This window comes from Mustela erminea, chromosome 4 (genome assembly GCF_009829155.1).
Source record: "Mustela erminea isolate mMusErm1 chromosome 4, mMusErm1.Pri, whole genome shotgun sequence".
Lineage (NCBI taxonomy): Eukaryota > Metazoa > Chordata > Mammalia > Carnivora > Mustelidae > Mustela > Mustela erminea.
The window spans coordinates 87,864,539-87,882,978 of record NC_045617.1 but is presented as its reverse complement, the minus strand read 5'-3'; the positions used below and the strand labels follow the sequence as shown (position 1 = coordinate 87,882,978).

The following is an 18,440-nucleotide window of genomic DNA, read 5'->3' as shown; positions in this document are numbered from 1 at the left end:
GAGTAAACAGTACTTTACAAGCCAGGGCATTATACGTGCTCTGTAACATCTTAAATCCCAATATAAAAAACACCTAGCTAACTGACTGCATTCCGAAAGCCAAAAAAACAAGCATGTTAGAATGAAATGGAACGTCCAAAAGAATAGCTACAAGTCCAAAATTTTCATTTTCAGATTCTGTCCTTGAGGAATAATTTGAGGAATTATTTGTAACAGAACACAAGAATATTCATATGATTAAAATATGAATTCTAATTCTTAATTCCCTTGAAAAGTGTGTTCAAATAACAGTAATTGGTTAAAAGGTCAGTCTTCCCTAGATGAACAGATTAGCTATTAAGGTGCCCTCTTCCTCATCACCACCACCACCACCACCATCAAATGCATCAGAATCTTTAGGAACATTTAAACCCTAAGTTTCATAAACTGTTCATTGAGAAATTCCCCTTTACTTTTTAAAGGAATTTATAATCTGATTCTCTCATGCTTTCTCCCTTCCTTATCAAATTAAATTCCCTTTGCTACACCAATGTTTGCATATACTCCATCAGAAAAGATTGTTCTGAATATTTATTAAATGAGTAACTGCAAGAAGTATTAAAAATTCTCCAAAATAATGAGACCCCTAAAGGAAAGGTTTTCATCATTTACATAAAGTGTTTCCATTTCTTTTAAATAAAATCTACATAAGTAAGAAACATAAATTTTAAGGCCCAACTGTTCATAAGTTTCTGACTACCCATCATCTTGAACTTCTCCCCTGACATGCTAAATGTATACATGATAAACCATTTGAGACTCCAAGGAGCCCACTGTGTTTACAACATATGAATGATTACAAGGACACATGCATCAGACAAGAAGCCATACAGTTAAGAGCATGTTACATTCCCATTCCACAAGGGGTTAATGACAATACTGTCTTATGTATCAATAAGATGAAGCAAGCATGAAAAACATGAAGAACAAGCTGTTGAACTCTGAGATTTGAACATATTTAGGAGTACCTATAAGCTCAGCATTTTTTCAGTCTAATTTATGTCCAGAACTGACTGCATATTACCATCAGGTACTACATGTGGCAACTGTGTGGGTAGGGCTGAAATGATTACGAGGGGCAGGTAACTGCCAGGTGCTTCGCAGCACTGAAGTAAGATGCCAGTTCTACATTCTAAGTCCTACTTTGAATCATTTCCATTCAATGGAGGAAAAAAGGAAGGGCACTCAAATTTTGTCAATTTCTCAAAACAGAGTCATTTTCATCAAAGTAACCCACAGACAGAGAAAAAACTTGGGCTTTTACTCTCATTTTTACATAGGCACTGGCCAAAATATAACCCCAATTTAGGATATTTAGTTTGGCAATACATAATGTTAGGGAACTGCTCTAGTTAAGAATTCTTATAGGCTGTAACACCTAAGACTTATAGAAAGCATATTCCACCTCTGTCTGAGGAAGAGATACACAGTAATCTTTGCAAATGTAGTAATAAAACTGGACATGGTTTCCTCAGGAAAGGTAGTGAAAAGGCAGCAGCTAAGAGATTAACAAGATTCACTGATCAGATAAACCTTGCAAAGTAAAAGGATTATTCTGCAGCTGAGTTGCCCTTTTAATAAAAATAAAACATAATCTAACCCTAGTTATTTTTTATTCCACTATGATAAATACAAATAGGAATTTTACCGTGCATTCTGATCATAGAGCTTGAGATCTAAATAGATTCTAATGTCAATTGTAAGAATTTCTTACCGTCGCTTATACCATTTCCTTCCCAAGTATTCCCAAAGAAACACAACAGCCAATTCAATTTTAGAAAATTGATACTGGGGTCGCTACACAACTAGGCATGAAACATTGAGGAAACTGGAATCTTATAAGCCTCAAAGACAAGTTAACAGCATCAAAAACATGCAACTGGCTTTGCCATTCCTCCTTGAGATCCTACCACAAACAGCACCAGACATGAGGACAGAAGAAGTTCATGCAGGGCTTACAGAGAATCAGAGAGGGCACCACTACCTGGAGGGTCTGGACTTGCTGGCCTGAGGCGGATGCCACCTGGGCCTCAGTCTGCAACTGGACAGCAGTGACACCACCCTGCTGCTGAGAACAGGAACAGGAAGAGCTTGAAATGTGTCAGGAAGGAAATGGAGAGTTCAAGATATGAGATCACCTTACCTCTTGTGGGAGAGGGAGGGAATCTTCTTTCAACAGTCCCACCCAAGAAGACTTTCAAAACTGTAGAGACTCCCTACACTGAAGCTGTTTTGTCATAGCAGGATCAAAGATATTAGCCCTCTATCCCCAGAGTGAAACTCAAAACACATTTCCATGACTCAAAAACAATAGTTGTCCATCATTAACACAATTTTTTTTAATGAACTCCTTCCCTCCAGAAATAAGCATTTGATCCTTCTGCTTTGAGTTATCTTAATGCTTTTTATTTCCTCAAATGAGTTCACAACAACAAAGTTATCAGGTTTTTACAGCTTTGAAGCTACAGTGAAGAATTTCTGGGACTTAAATGTAATGACCAGATAGGAAGAATGAAGCAGTCACTGTGAACCAAAATCATCTTCATGCTGGTCACTGCTCTTATGGCCCAAAACTAAGATAACTTCTACTCAATTGGATTACCTTAGAAGCAATGTTTTCAGTGATTTAACCTAATTTTTATATCCTTTAATGATAAATTCTGAAAGAAAAAGACTTTATCCATCAGGGCGATTCTGTGAATAGAAGGCCCTTTGTGGAATCCCCTTCCCCAAGCAGGCAGCTGAAGGAAGCTGCCAGAGACATAGCAGCTGCCTGTGGAAGGAAAAGCTAGCAAAGGAGTTTAAGTAATTACTTTCTTTTAATCAAAAGTTGCTCCTTCCTTTGATCATTAGCTAGGAACAAGTTACCATCAAAACAGCTTTTGCACTCCCTATCATCTACTTTTCTGTATTCTCTAAGTTCCCTTTTGGAAACAAAACATTCCCCAATCTTGGCCTAAGGTCAAATAGATGCATAATGAATGTCTTTTCTTCTAGGGAGAAACACAAGTAAACTTTTACTAAAATAAAAAGCTAGTAAAGAGCATCAGAAAATGTAATCTCTGTATAAATCTAAAAAAGCAATCTATCTTATTAAGGAATAAACCAACAGGGGATTCCTTTCTAGTATGTGCTTCCTAAGAGGGGCTAAGTATTCACCTCATGTTGAACTACAGCTTTTCAGAATAAGCACCGTGACGGATCAAATCAAAGAACAGTGGATTTCTTGGATACTGACTATCTTGGTTTATCACTATGCCACAGCCTTGAAAGATCACAAAGCTAGTTTAATCAAGAAGAGAAACAACAAAACTGAATCCAGAAAAAACAAAAACAAAACCCTCCACATTTCCATCTGAGAACAGACCAGGTTTTGACTTTAAGCAAAATGAAATGGGCAATTCAGTATTACACAAGACTCCTGAGAAGAGCGAATTTTATGTTGTCATGGACTGAACACAGAGCTCATGAGAGAAATCCCAGCACAACCAATCTTCAAAAAGCATTCTGGCACAAGTCACCAGACCTATTATTCGTAAGATCTGGGACCTCTAAATAAATTCCCCACTTGAGTGGTGCTCCAAAGCTGTGCTGTTTAAAGCAGTTGTACTTCCATACCTGCTGCTGAATCTGTCCAGCCTGCACAACAATCTGCTCTGTCGAACTATTGCTGTTTGCTGTATACTGCTCCATGATCCCTCCAAGTTAGAATCCTGTCCACAGTGAGTTTCACTCAGGAGATCCTAGAAGACTGCGAAATGCACTCCTATTAGAAGGGTTGGAAAGAAACTAAGTGAGATTGTTAATAAAAGCCTTGCCAGATGATTAACATTGATAACTCAATGCTGGGCTTTATTTGAAAGTAAACAGGGTAAGAGAACAGAAAACGTTCATTTTTGACATCATTTGTAACTAGGATTACAAGGCACACTCAGGCCAACAATACCATAATGCCATTTCACATGTCTTCAAAGTGCTTTTAGTCATTTCTGATTGGCAGCCTTACCTTCAATACTACCGGGGGAACATTTCAAATTTAGGAATACTCATGAAACCACAATATCACGTTTTTACAAGGCCTATTTAACACTGGTTTTAAGGTCTGCACGCGTATTTTAGAAGATAAACAGTTTCTTTATTTTGTAGCACATTCTTGCTGCCTGCCAATAAAATACCAAATGTGTTACTCTAGTTCGCTACACATGGTCTGCAATGTAAAATTTCATGGCTTATTATTTAGTAAGGAAATTACCCAGACCTGAAGTTAGCCATTTTGCTTATCAAAATCTCCATTAAGTAGTATTAAGAAAGCTCAAGTGAAGGTTTAGGAATTTGCATTTTAATCCAGAGCAAGAAATAAAAAGCTATACTAATGGCAAAAATGATGTTTATAAATAGAAGGAAAAATTTTACATGACATATTAAGGCTACGAGTTTCTCTAGAAAGAACTTAAGTTTCCCCCACTCTTACATTCAAATGCCAACCTAATAGACCTAATTCTATCCTACCCTTTATTATATAATTTTAATTTTTTTTTTTTAATGGCAATTTCCAAACCTATGCAAGAACAGTTATAGGAGCAGCCGAGATGGCTCAGTTAAGTGTCAGACTCTTGGTTTTGGCTCATGTCGTGATTTTGGGGTCGTGAAGTCAAGCCCTGCTTTGGGCTTCATGTACAGCATGAAGTCTGCTTAAGATTCTCTCTTTTCCTTTCCTTCTGCCCCTACCCACATTAGTGCACATTCTCTAAATAAATCTAAAGAAGATTCTCTCCCTCTGTCCCTCCCTTTGATTATGTGTGCACATGCATGCTCTCTAAATAAATAAATAATCTTAAAAAAAAAATTAAAAAAAAGAGAGTACTGAGAACATCATTAATGAGCCCCCACAGCCATCTCTAATTCTTACCCCATGGTCAATCCTTACACAGCTCATCTACTTTCTACCCACCCCTGAATTATTTTAAAGTAAATACCAGACACTGTAGTATTCTAAGATTCTTTTTTTAAAAAAAGATTTTATTTATTTGACAGAGAGAGACACAGGGAGAGAGAGAACACAAGCAGCGGGAGTGGGAGAGTGAGAAGAAGGCTTCCTGCCAAGCAGGGAGCCAGACAGGGGGCTCCATCCCAGGACCCTGGGATCCTGACCGGAGTTGAAGGCAGACAAATAACGACTGAGTCACTCAGGCGCCCCTGTTATTCCAAAATTCTATCTTTATCTCTAAAGAGGAAGGACTCTTCCTTTGTCGTTACCATCAGGCCACAATATCGTTTCTATAGTATAATTTCAAACATTAGAAAAGGAGTAAGTCCCTAAATATTATCAAATATTCAGGCCTTGGTCAAATTAATCCTGCTCACTTAAAGACTTTTTAAAAATAAGGATGCAATTAGATAAATAGAAATGGTACTTGAGAGGGGTACCTGGGTGGCTCAGTGGGTTAAAGCCTCTGCCTTCGGCTCAGGTCATGATCTCAGGGTCCTAGGATCCAGCCCTGCATCGGGCTCTCTGCTCAGCTGAGAGCCTGCTTCCCCCTCTCTCTCCGCCTGCCTCTCTGCCTACTCATGATCTCTGTCTGTCAAATAAATAAATAAAATCTTTAAAAAAAAAAAAAAAAGAAAAGAAATGGTACTTGAGAACCTTAGATAAATTTGACTCAAAAATTTAAAAATTATAGCAACTACCAAAATTATACCAATTACCATCAAAGAGTTATTCACCTTGGAAGTATGAGAAAGGTACATGTATATATAATCAAAATGTAGATAAATCTTCACCCCCAATTTTTCTCCAGGCTTTCATAAATTCTAAAATTTGAATGATAAAGTTATGTGAGCTAAAATGAACTGCACATTACGTAGGCAAAGAAATGCACTACTCTCCATAAATCACACATGGTAGATGAGATTAATCACTTGTAAACTGTCTCAATATGGTGTGAGAGAAATAAAAATATATTCAAGTGCATGTGCAAGTATTTAGGAAGAAGTATATTTAGGTCTAAAATTCACCCTGAAATGCATCAAAAAAATAAGATGGATTGATATATGAATGGATGGAGATACCTGATAAATTGAATATGGTACAGTGTTAACAAGAGATGCTAGGTGATGGGTATATGCTGGGGTTTATTGTACAATTCTTTCAACTTTATTGTATGTCTGAAAATTTTTATACTAAAATACGTGTATAGCTTATTACTCATCACCAAAATGGTATGCAGAGTAAGAGTGTAAGAGCCATAAATAAGTGACAGGATGACTGTGCCATCACTGCATGCTGTTCTGTGGCCATATGGTTCTCTAACTCACTACCCTTGCTCTGATGGAATGCTCACCAAGCAACTATCTAACTATAATTTGGATTTACATACAGATACGCCAACAGAAACCAAATATGATCAGTAACACAAATGAACTTGTTATTTCTCATTGTATACTGACAAAATGACTTTGATTTTTACACCAGTTCTCTTCGGAACTGGTTGACTAAGTCGGCTCCTGAGGTTCTGGAACAGTACAGAAATCAAGTTTTCAGCAACATTAAATGGCTCTGCCAGGGAAGTAAATGGTCTTCCCTAAACTACCTTGTCTCTAACCTCACTACAATGTATTTATGTTTATAAACTAATAAAATTAAAGAATTAAGGATCTTGGTAACAAAAGAGTGTAAGTGATTCCATTTACATGAAACTCAAAAAGCAGGAGAAATTTGACACACACAGAGAGAGAGATCACAAGTAGGCAGAGCAACAGTCAGGGTGGGGTTGGGTGGGGTGGGGAACAGGCTCCCTGCTGAGCAGAGAGCCCAATGCAGGGCTCGATCCCAGGATCCTGAGATCATGACCTGAGCTGAAGGCAGAGGCTTAACCCATTGAGCCACCCAGGTGCCCAAAAATCTAGAGACAGAAAGCAGATCAGTGGTTCCCTGGGACTGGAAAGGCAGGGCAGGATAGGGGTGGGAAGTTGATCAGGATAGAGCACCTGAAACTTTCTGGGATGATGAATATGTTTTATATATATTTATCATGGCAGTCGTCGCATAGGTATATAAACCCAAGTTCATCAAAACGAACACTTAAAAAAATGATTACTTTATGTCTTACTGTATCTCAATAAAGTTGATTTAAAAAATTGGGATCATGAAGGAACATCTTCTTTCAACACTCCACCATCTACTCCCCTGCCCAAATCCCTTTCCTGTATGAGATTTTTTTCCATGACCACTAATTTCCAGAAATTTATTTTATGAAGGATACGAGAATGAGTAAAACAGAACATCATGCAGATTTTCCCAACTAGTTTATGCTAGTAATAAAAACACTTCAATCCACTGTACATTGAAGGGTAAAAAAGGAAGCGGTTCTCAATCTAACAGCATTTTTCTTTCCGATGAATGAGGGATTCAGGCTGCAACATGATACTGAGACTGCTAATGGTGAATATGTACACAACTGGTTTCACAGAAGCCATGTGCTCCTACTACCTTGAGCTTCAGTTAGCAAAACTGCAATACAATATGACATTGTGTATCCTCTAGTGCTTTTCTGTCCAACATTTGAAAAAAATTAAGTCAGCCAGATTTACTCAGTCTAGCTCTCAATCCTAACATAGTTTTGGATGTTTCTTTCTCAAAGAGTGTGTGTATATTCTTGCTAGCATGAAAATCCTCTTCCTCCCCGCTTTAAGGTGCAGAGCTAAACATAGCTAACTACCAGTAACCCATTCTACGTGTCCCTACACATTTTAAAGCTAAAACTTCCAAAACTCAACCATAAGCATGTGAAAGCCCTTTGGAATTACTGTATTTAATAATCCCTACCAGGTAAAGATTGCAACAATGCCTTCAAATCTTCTTGCCCACAAATCACTGCACACCTAACAGAAAAAAAGTAACTGCAACAAAATGTCCACAAGTGCTTATCTTTATGTAACATAAGATGCACAGATACTTCCTACTGTATTGTAAAAAAATTAGCAGCATCACCCACTAAAGTGACTTCACAACTCAACAAATGGGTCCTCATCTGTGTTTGATAAAAGACCAGAGAACTAAGGACTGTCCAGCTTCCCTACTGTCCAAGGGATTTCCAGACTGGAGTTCCTAATTTGTTCCTTGTCTCCACTAATGAGGCATCATTTGCCAGACACCATCCTGAAGGTTTCAGAAATAAGAAGAAAACTCTGATAAAGATCTTAACTTCAAAGAGTCTTTAAGTTTGGTAAAGAAGTAAAAAGCTATATTGGAACCCTAAGTGAGAAACAAGGTAAACCAGTAACAGGGAGAAGAGGCATTTCTTCCACCTGGGGAAAGGTTAAGTCAAGGAAGGCTTTAGGAAAATGTAGCACCTGACCGGTCCACAGTGTGAGCAGAATTTATACATGTGATGATGTGGGAGGGGCGGAGTACTCTCCATGAAGAGCCAGCATAAAAACAAGAACAGTAATTTCAGAATATGAATAGCAGGCTAAAAGGCCCCATTGTCAAGAGAAAGCTAGAGGCCAGAATACTACCTCTTGAAATTCCAGGCAAAGAAGTTCTTCTGCAGACAGGTGGAGGCTTTAGAGATGTTTAGCACAAGAGCAACCAGACTCTAACTTGTAACTGCCTTTAAGAAAAGTCTAGTGAAAGTGCCCAGTGGTTTTAAAGAGGCTCTATATATCCATTTTTACATACCAAGGTTAAAACAATGTTTGGAAAACAAATATGTTTCAAAAAACATATCTGAACGCATCAAACACATTCTAAAAAGTGAAAACAAACCCTCTTCGAAGCTTTAGTAGTGGAGAGAGCACGGGACCAGGAAGAGTTTTCTGAAATTTGTCAGTTTCATGACCTTTAATGTGATCATAAAAATGGGCACCATATACCTAAGACCCAGTGCACTTGCCACGACTTAGAAGATGCTTCACATGAATAAAAACTTTTAAAGTCCTGGGAGAAAAATCTTCCTTTCTTCCCCAAATTCAGCTACTGTTGTACTGCAGAAGCCCAGAGTTCAGAAACTCATTTTTCAGACCCCGGAAAAAAACACACCCCAGGATTTCTTCCATCTGAACATCCAAAACCCAACTATTTCTGAAAATCCCTTATCAAGATATACAAGTCCTTTTACCACCGGGGCTTTCCAGCCTTAATTCTCCTGAGTACTGTCCAGTGTCTTCCTCCACCTTTCCCCTCAAACACAGCACAGTTTGGTGTCTCTGCACATGCTCTTCTCTGTGACTAATGCCCTTCCATTCTTTCCTGTCAGAAGAAATTCTACTGTCATTTAAGGCCAGTGAAAAGTGTGGCAACATATAGTCTGACACCAAGGTTGTTAGTACTCACACACCAGTAACTTCACAGAATTGAACTTGGCCTCCTTATAGCAGTAACCTTTAAGTATTATTTAGTTGTTCACTTGTTAATCTTCACCAGGCAGTACGATCCTTAACTGACCTCTCCCTACTTTCTCCCCAGCATATAGAGTGATGCTTGGCACATACTAATTGCTAGAGACATGGCTGTCAATGATTTCTTTTCACCCTAACGAAACCCCACAACACTGTTAAGTTTCTACAAATACCTGAATAGAAAACGTTAACATGGAATTAGAAAGTATGCTTAAAAAACAAAAATAATAAATCAAGAGATGGCTGTGGACTGAACTAACGAGTCAAGCCTGACACATGCAAAGTGACACCGAAAAGTGAAAGGAAAAAAAAAAAAAGAATTCTACATTCCCAAAGAAGGGAGAGTTCGCAAGATGAGCAACGGGGAAAACTAATAATATGAGAAACAAGTTGTGTAGCCTCCAGGAAAAGGAATGCGCAGGGCTGGCAATCTTCTAGGAGTGAGGTTCCAGGCACCGAATGCACTGGCGGCTGTAGAGCCAGGACAAGAAAGGGAGACCGCTTGGTCGGACTCCAAGACGGAGGTGTGCGGTTCTGCCCGGGCGAGCGGGGCGGGGAGAAGAGGAAATGACGAGCCAAAAGGGGGTGGTAACGGCGCCGGGCCGGAGACCCGGGACGAGCGTGCTGCGAGGAGGGGCGCGGCGGGGTAGGGGAGTGGGCGCACTAACGGACCCCCCTCCCCTGGCCCGGGAGACAGCGGGGGCGGGCCCGCAGAGAGCCAAGGAGGGGGCGGGCTGGCTTCCTCTCCCCGCCGCACTCCGGGCCCTGCGGCCGCGGCGCGTACCTTCCCCAGGCCTCACTCGCGACCCAGGGGTACTGCAGACAGGCGGACCCGACTCTCGGAAGACTGGGGATCGCGGGCCCCGCGGGAGACTGCCCGTCCCGAGGGCTGGAGCACGGAGAGTGCAAGGGCGGGTTTCAGTTTTTTTATTGGAACGATCTGGAGAAGACCGCCAAAGCCCCGGGCGTGCGTGAACCTGAGTGTAGGGGCATTCGTGGCAGGCAGGCCACCAACCCCGAGCCTGGGCCTGACAAACTGGGCTTAAGAATCGGGAGAACGGGGAGGCATCCCCAACTGGCACAGGCACCCTGCAAGAGTGTGAACCCGGAGATGCTCGCTCCCGAGGGCGCCATCCTCGCGCGGGGCGGCCCCCTGCAGGCCCCGGCCGAGAATGGCCCGGGACACTCAGAGGCCCGGGGCCAGGGCCGCCGGCCGCCCCGCTCGGCTAGGCTCAGCTAGACTCCCGGGGCTCGACGGGCGCCTGGGCCTCTCCTGAGTGGTCAGCGAGACCCGCCAATCGGGGCGCTGGGGCCGGCTCTGGGCCGCTGGATATTGGCTCCTCACACTCACCGTGCCTCGCTCCCCCGGTTCGCTGCCCGCGCTGATTGGCTCCAGTACCGGACCCCGAAACCCAATCAGAGGCTCCAGCCGCCGCTGCCGCCGCCACTGCCGCTGCCTCGCAAAATGGCGAACCCGAACAAAGGGGAATCGGGCCTCCCTCCAACCGCCTCCGCGCAGGCGCCTCTGAGACCACGCCCCCTAACCCCAACATCGGGCTCGCCCCACCCCCAGTTGAAGGAGCACCGCGCAGGCGTGTCCTGAAGCCACGCCCACTTCCCTGATTTGACACCATCGCCGGCTAAAGGAATACGCAGGCGCCTTCTAGACGCGCCAGATCCTTGAACTCAAACACCGCCCTAAACATAGTACTACGCAGGCGCTAACTATCTCCTCTGCCAACTGCCCGCCCCTTTCTCTGCGGCCGCTGGAGACACACCAGTGGGGCTCATGCGCAAGCGCCGTTCTTCCCCACTTGCGGTGGGCTGTCTCGTTACGCATGCCCGGACGGCGGCGGGACAGTCCACGGATTTTACCGCCGGAAGTCCGGCGGCCATTACCAAAGAGTGGGAGTTCGGCGGGCTAGCTAGAGGGGCTTGTTTCCGCCCCGCTCCTGGGGGGTGGGCGGCCATTTTAGGTGCGTGCCACTAAGGGCTGTGGCGGGATTGGCTCCGCGTCTAGGTTCGTCTGCTGCTTCCCACCTACCAGGGCCGGATCTGGAGCCCGTCACCGCGGGGCGGGACCTCGCAACGGCCGACTCTTTTCCAGGTGAAGGGTAACCCCGGTACGTTGAGGCTTTGAGCGAGTCTTTCTGCTCCTTTCCCCGGGACCCCAGGACAGGCTGTACGCCCTCGCTGCCCCGCCCTAGGGTAGGAGACAGAATGGGAGGCCTCTCTAGACTCCTTCCCTTGTTCCCCCAAGAGCAGGTGGGGACGAGTCTTCCTTGAGAGGCTTGCTTTCCCTCTTCAGAGCTGGCGGCTCGGCAGTACACTCCCCTGGTCCGGACACTCCTCGTTTGAGGCTCTCGGGACTGTGGCCAAGTCCCTCCCTTTTTCCTGTGGGCCACACCCACTGGGGAAATACTTTTTTGGTCAGGCGGAGAAGAGGAGACTGTCCTCAATGCGCCTCGCTCGGGCGCGGAGAAAGGAGGAGGCGCCTCGTGGAGACCGTCTTCTCTTCGCCGGCCGAGCGGGGCGCTCCAGGAAAGCGCGAAATTCGAGCGGAGGCCGGCCGCCTCTGGACCTAGTCATTCTTCCTCATCCTTGCCCCAGGGGAGTTTTGTATTACTTCCTAGAGGCTGAACGAGCTCACATTCAGCGATAAATGGTGGGGGAAGAAATTGCCAAGTGGGTGGCCAGAGCAGCTTGAATAGAATATATTCAGCCGCCTAAGCATGTTTACTTCCTTTTTTCCTTCTCATAGCCGAAGAGACACTTAAGTTCTGGAAATAGCAACTCAGTATCATGGCCGGCAGCCCTAATGAAGATTCAGAAGGAAGCAGAGTGCGTAACAACTATTAACTTATTGGTGAACTGAAATTCAGAATAATTGAGGTCAAAAGCATAAACACTTTTTAATTAAAGCAATAATTGAATTGTCTTTCTTTCCCGCCCCGCTCCAGCCGATTTACTTCAGAAGGGCTGATACAGTCCTAGGCAGAAACCGTGCATCACTTTCCTTTTACAAACACTTTAATTTGTTGTAGTTCCTTAAGTTCTGCAGGTCGGGTTTTAAATCACGGAGGGACAGTGGTGGGGGATTCAGTAAAGGGAAATGAAAGAAACAACTTAGTGTTTTCCTGTATCAAATAAAACTTTTTCTTTCCCTTTTGACATTTTAGATCACTTATGTGAAAGGAGACCTTTTTGCATGCCCCAAAACAGACTCTTTAGCCCACTGTATCAGTGAGGATTGTCGAATGGGTGCTGGGATAGCTGTCCTCTTCAAGAAGAAATTTGGAGGGGTGCAGGAACTGTTAAATCAACGTGAGTTTTAAAAAACCGCTGAATTAGTCTGCCTTGTCGAGAGCATCTTGATCTCCTGTTATATTTTAGTTATTAGACAGGTACACATGCAGAGAGCAGGGTTCCTAACCACTGAGTACTTGTAAGTACTCAGGTTTTTCTCTACAAAAGTAGCCTCTAGTTTGGGTCTTTATCACACCAACCTTGAATTCTTATAAAGGTTTCTAATCTCTCTCTGTCCTAAAAGTTTGTTGATACTACTCCACTTATTTCTGAACCTTTAATAACTGAAGTGTTTAGCTTGGGTTCTATAGGTATTAACTCAGCATTCAGGATCCTCTGTTTACCCACATTGTACTTACTCCTCAAAGAGGAGTTTAGAAACCTCTTCCTTATAGACCCTTCCCATCACTTTCTACCAGAGATTTTAAACCAGAGAGAAGTGTTAGATCCACCTGTAGAGCTGCTGAAACAATTGCTGAGATCACAGTCCAGGCTTATTGGGCCAGTCTCTGCTGGTGATTCATTTAAAACAATTTCTTACTGTTTTTTATTGTAGTTCTTTATAAATGTGACACTGTCTCTTCATTGAAAATTCATTAGTAATTAGGAACTTTTATACATCTGTGTTCTCCACAATGCTTAGCATAATAACTCTTTGTATGTGAAAAAAATCATTAAAGTTTTTAAAGTGAATATGGGTGTATTTGAAAATATGGTCAGGACAAAAGATGGGGTAAGAGGAAAATGAGCAAAAAATAAAGAAAGCTGGAAGTTAAGGAAGGCTGATAAGGAGGAAAGTGTTACAGGGACTGTTTCTTCAGAAGTGAAAAGTATTTTTAGCTCTGAAGTGAACTCAGATCTGTAAAGTTTTTTTTTTTTTAATTGAAGAATGCAAATCGGTGCTTTTATTTTTTTATTTTTTTACCCTTCTACTATTAAATAATTTTTTCTTAGAAAAGAAATCTGGAGAAGTGGCTGTTCTGAAGAGAGATGGGCGATATATATATTACTTGGTAAGATGGGGGTCATTTCTCACTATGTCAATTCTCACTAGGTCATAAGCTCTGGTGAACACATGGGCTGTACTGTATTTGTTGATCATGATTCTAGACAACCAAAGATGACAAAAAGCTTTTGATCTTATGCTCACTCAGATCAAGTTGGAGCACTGGGTTAGAAAGGAACCTAAGGCTGCATCCCAGCTCCGTGGTGGAGAGTACTGTGACAGCCACCAAAAGCCTCTGTTTTAAGACTTGGAAAAGTTAGGGATGTCCCACATACTTTAATTCTTTCCTAATTATAATGAGATAGAACCAGTAATGTCTCAAAAGACATATTGCCCAAAGGAGTTATCTCCCTCTCCTCTGTTGAATGCAGTGCCTGGTATTACTTAGCTCTTTTCCTGCCTTTTGCCTCAATGTGGGATTCTTTCACTGTCAATGGTCTTCAGGCCCCAGAAGGAGTGCAGAGTGCAGGTTCTTGGTGATAGTGCTGGGTTACTTAGAGCAACCAACCCACTACATATGTGATTTGGACAGCACACGGAGTGGGGACATGTCCTGAGGCCTTTGGATGTTCTCCTTAAAGCCAGTGTGACTTCCAGTCTTGTTTGGAACACTACCAGTTTCTCTTTGTTCATTATAGAGAAACAAAAAGCATATATGTGGTTTCTAAATAGACCTAACAGGAAGTTTTCAGGTGGTATTGGTTCTTCCTTGTTGCAGATATATTGCTTATCTCGGGGAAGTGGCACAAAGACTTTGACCTACCTTGCTTAAAAACAATAGACAATAGGCACTGCCTGCTAATCTGGGCTTCTTGGGAAAAGGAAAGGTTATCACATGACAGTGTCTGGGTTTCTCGGGCTTTTTTTAGTAGATTTTCCTGAGGGCCTCCATTACTGGAAAAGACAATATATGACATTTGTCATCCTGCTCCAAACTCTCCTGTAGAAATATATTTATTTTAATTATCAGGATGTTGGGAGAATGTGATGGCTCTTCTTTGGCTGTCATTTTGGACTAATGGAAGTTTGAATTCATTCTTTGTACTCAGATTACCAAGAAAAGGGCTTCACATAAGCCAACTTACGAAAATTTGCAGAAGAGTTTAGAGGCCATGAAGTCCCACTGTCTGAAGAATGGAGTCACCGACCTCTCCATGCCCAGGCAAGGAAATCCCAGGCCCTGAATAAAGACTTTTAATTGTGTGGTGGAATTTGCTGTCTGACTTGAAAGCTTAACTCAAAATATAGGCTTATATTGAAAAATTGAATTGAAAAACTTCTAACAATCAGTGAACCAGTGATTAGCCTTTAAGCTGCATTATATTCATTTCTTAGCCTGGGTTGAATGAATCAGGATAATTAAAACACCTCCTGCTTCAGACTACTTCATAGGGAGGACCTGTTGGTCACTCACCTTTGTTGAATTCTGGGTGTCTTCTGCCTGAGGAGACTGAGGCTCTGTTCTTGAAGCAGTAAAGGCCTAAGAACCAAGACTGAGCAATTGTGATTTTCTTCTGGGCCACTTCATGTGTCCCAAGCTTGTTAATCTGGTGCAAAGAAGGTTGTAAATTATCACTGCCTTTTACACTGCATGCTTGTGTTCAGTGTGGGTAGTAGCCAGAGGATAAGTCCCTTATGTAATGTCTTAGATCCTTGCTATTGGGAGCTTAAGGGAATGGCTTTGGGGGTGCAATATACTCTTTATTTACTTTCTTTTTAGGAACTAGGCTTGGGGTCATTTCTCTTCCTTTCAGTCTAATTTTGAGTCAGTGCTGACCATGTGTGCAGGTTTGTTTCAAGCCCCAAGTTACTTATGAATGTAGCTACAAAATCCCTCATTTATCCTGGGCTTTAATGTATTCGTATCTTCCGTATCAGAAACTCTTGTGTGTTTTTGTCATAATGTTTTTAGGGACTTAATTATCAGACTGTATGAAATTAGCCATTTTAAACTTTTTACCCCTAGGGATATTGAGGATCAGTAGAGTAACATCTTAGAAGAAAGGTGCCAGGTAGGAGAGTTTTGTGGGCTTGACTCAGGTTTCTCACCTGAACTGCAATCAGCTTGGCATTTCCCAGCATTTCATTTTGATTTCCTTTTTGCAGAGATCCTGTCCTTTGTCCCTCTTTTTATCTTCCTTAGCATTTCATTATCATAAGTGTGTTTTTAAAATCCCAGCTAGTTTTTATTAATAGCTAAAGAATGATAGTCTCCCATGTCACCACAGGTACTTTCTCAAGGTAGCCTCAAACAACTGAGAAGTGGCATCTTACTAGCAAAAGAGAAGCAACAGCTGTTGGATGTTGGGGCTATCTAGGAACAGCCTTAGGTGACTCACTACAGGAATTCACTTCCAAACTCCCACCATAGTTGTGAGGCCAGATCATTTGTCTTTATGCTTTGGGTGGGTACAGCCCAAAGGAAGGTGAAGAAATGATTTCCTAGGTACCTTCATCACAATCCGTGGAGCTGTTTTGTCTTTTTCAGAATTGGATGTGGTCTTGATCGTCTGCAATGGGAAAATGTATCTGCAATGATTGAAGAGGTGTTTGAAGCCACAGATATCAGAATTACTGTGTACACACTGTGAACAGAGGTGTGCTGTGGATGTGTTCGTGGTCTCCTGTCATCCCTACTGGACCGTAGCGCTGGACGAACTGACGGAAAACGGTCTGAAGAAAGTTTCATGTGAAGTAGTCTGTGTCACAGGCCAGACTTGGGTTGCTGAATTCTCATGATGGGACTGGGATTCTGGAGGAGGGATTGCTTGGGAAATGTTGCTGTGATTTTTTTTTTTTTTTCCACATTCAGGAAGGTAAGGAGTGGAATGCCCCATAATAGGCAAGGATATCAGAGATGTTTGGCCTCTGACCCGTTTTGATCCAGGATACTTACCTGACTTGTTCAGCTTGCCACTAGGTGGCAGCATTGATTCTACTTCTCTGCTGTTAATAAGAAAAATTTCAGGAAGGATGAACATTTCAATTCGTTTTGCATTTTTTGTCATTTGTGAGCTTGCTTGGTATTATCCTTATGTCATATTCATCCTAGGAGAGAATTATGGGTTTGGTTTTGTTTAAATTACAAAAATGAGTCTTAACATTGTTAACAAGAAATTTGTGGTGACGGAAAAGGAAAAATAAATATTTTTTTCTTAGGGGGTCCAGTGAAGTTCTGTGCACATGGCTGTTGTTCTGGACGTGGTAATGGAGGATTTGCCTGTAACTAATTGGGGAAGAATCAGACAAAAGATCCTGTGGGAAGAGTAGCAGGGTGAGAAGAAATAAGAACAGATAAGAACTATGGGTCAGCGTTACTGGGAAGGGAGGTGTTTAGAATTTCCTCGTGGTGAACTCGTCCTCTCTTCTGTCTACCACATAACATATGTGATTAAACGGGTCTGAATTCAGTCATGGAGCAAGTAAAGTAATGTATATGAAATGTCTGCTAAATTGCTTAGGGTGAGTAATGACTCAACAAATTGGTGGTTCTCAACAAAATCCTTCATGAATCTTTTAAGAAAAAGGCCCACTTCCTTAAAAAATTCTAGTTTGGGGTGGGGTGGGGGAATTGGCTAGGTTTCTTGGTGTCGTTAAGCTGCAGAGGATTGTGATCGTGTAGGAATCATAATGGGATGAACAGTATATATTAGTCCCTTTTTCTTTAGCTAAGAGAGCAGCACTTTATACATTCTGGTGTTTACAGTGAGAGAATAGGTTCCTGGATTCAGGAGCAAAGGTATTGGGAAAACTACTGGAATTCTCTTTTACCATTACTATGGTAGTAAGAGTTAAAACAGGGCTGCCTGGCTAGCTCAGTCGGTAGAGCATGCAACTCTTAAGGTTGGGATCATGAGTTCAGGCCCCACATTAGGCATGGAGCCTACTTAAATAAAAAGTTAAACTAACCAGACCTACTATTGATTTTCTCACTAGGGTGAATTCTGGGTATGTTGTAGGACTTGTTGCTTTCTCAAGCATAAAAAGAACTGGATTTCAGAAGGGGCTTGTTGAAACACTAGGAAAACACCAGTTAAATATAATCTTTGTACTTTAGACTTGTGTTCTTATCACACTATAGCATGATAGGAGGCAGCAGTTTCAAAAAGTATTTCACTTTTTCTGTATCTCTGGAACAGACAAGTTCATATCGTTGGGGTAGGAGTAGTGCAGGGCCAAGTTCATTGTTGAACTTAGACTGAGGTTTTTGAAGCTTTGCTTCTGTCCACATACAGTAAAACTGAAGGGGAAAAAAGAGAATGAATACACAATACAGAAAATGAGAGTGGGATGGTAAGAGGAAACTTAGAATCAAAGTATTTTGCTTAACTATGCAAATAAATCTTCCCTCTTGGCTCAAAACATTGGTTTTGTAGGCTTCTACATTTAAAGGGATTAGGATTAATTTTTTTCATGGAATATGAGCCTTTAAGATTCTTCAAACAAAGACTATTCTTGGGAGGACTGACTGTTAAGTGGAATTCTGAGATTCAGTGGAGATGTGTTAAAGTGCTCTGTCATTTGCCGATAGTCTGGGGGTCAAATTCTGATGACTTATCACACTCGAGGCTTGGGAAGAAGAGGCATGGCATGATAGAATGAGCACAGTATTCCTGGAAACCCAGTTAGAGTTTGGCAAAACCCAGAAATTTGTACGTGAAGTTTTGCTTCTATACAGGACTCAAGCCTT

The 18,440-nt window shown here is 42.1% G+C and overlaps 3 protein-coding genes across 11 annotated transcripts in view; 2 read left to right on the top strand and 1 right to left on the bottom strand.

The window, feature by feature from the left end:
- TREML1 (triggering receptor expressed on myeloid cells like 1) overlaps positions 1-3,879 on the top strand; it is a 78,985-nt gene extending 75,106 nt beyond the window's left edge. The window contains exon 6 of the mRNA XM_032339879.1: positions 1,780-3,879. Coding sequence (XP_032195770.1) covers positions 1,780-1,848 — 69 coding nt within the window. The 3' untranslated portion in view covers positions 1,849-3,879. The remainder of the gene's footprint in view (positions 1-1,779) is intronic.
- Positions 1-11,013, bottom strand: part of NFYA (nuclear transcription factor Y subunit alpha) — a 29,481-nt gene extending 18,468 nt beyond the window's left edge. For 2 of the 7 annotated variants that reach the window (XM_032339871.1, XM_032339874.1), the window contains exons 1-2: positions 3,658-3,749; positions 2,021-2,107 (exon numbers count right to left, since the gene is read on the bottom strand). In XM_032339871.1, the coding sequence (XP_032195762.1) occupies positions 2,021-2,107; positions 3,658-3,732 (162 nt within the window). In that variant the 5' untranslated portion in view covers positions 3,733-3,749. Of the gene's footprint in view, positions 1-2,020; positions 2,108-3,657; positions 3,773-10,789 lie in introns of those variants that run through there. The other 5 variants (XM_032339875.1, XM_032339876.1, XM_032339872.1 and 2 more) reach the window with 4 other exon arrangements.
- A 194-nt stretch (positions 11,014-11,207) lies between these two features.
- On the top strand, positions 11,208-17,285 carry OARD1 (O-acyl-ADP-ribose deacylase 1). Of its 3 annotated transcripts, none has more exons than XM_032339883.1 (6): positions 11,208-11,545; positions 12,200-12,279; positions 12,618-12,762; positions 13,699-13,757; positions 14,800-14,912; positions 16,239-17,285. In XM_032339883.1, the coding sequence occupies exons 2-6, from the start codon at positions 12,241-12,243 to the stop codon at positions 16,339-16,341; spliced, it is 459 nt and encodes a 152-aa protein (XP_032195774.1). In that variant the 5' UTR covers positions 11,208-11,545; positions 12,200-12,240; the 3' UTR covers positions 16,342-17,285. The 3 variants fall into 3 exon arrangements, with proteins under 3 accessions (XP_032195774.1, XP_032195773.1, XP_032195775.1); XM_032339882.1 differs by having other exon boundaries at positions 11,447-11,561; XM_032339884.1 differs by lacking the exon at positions 11,208-11,545 and adding an exon at positions 11,557-11,646.
- The last annotated feature ends 1,155 nt before the right edge of the window (positions 17,286-18,440 follow it).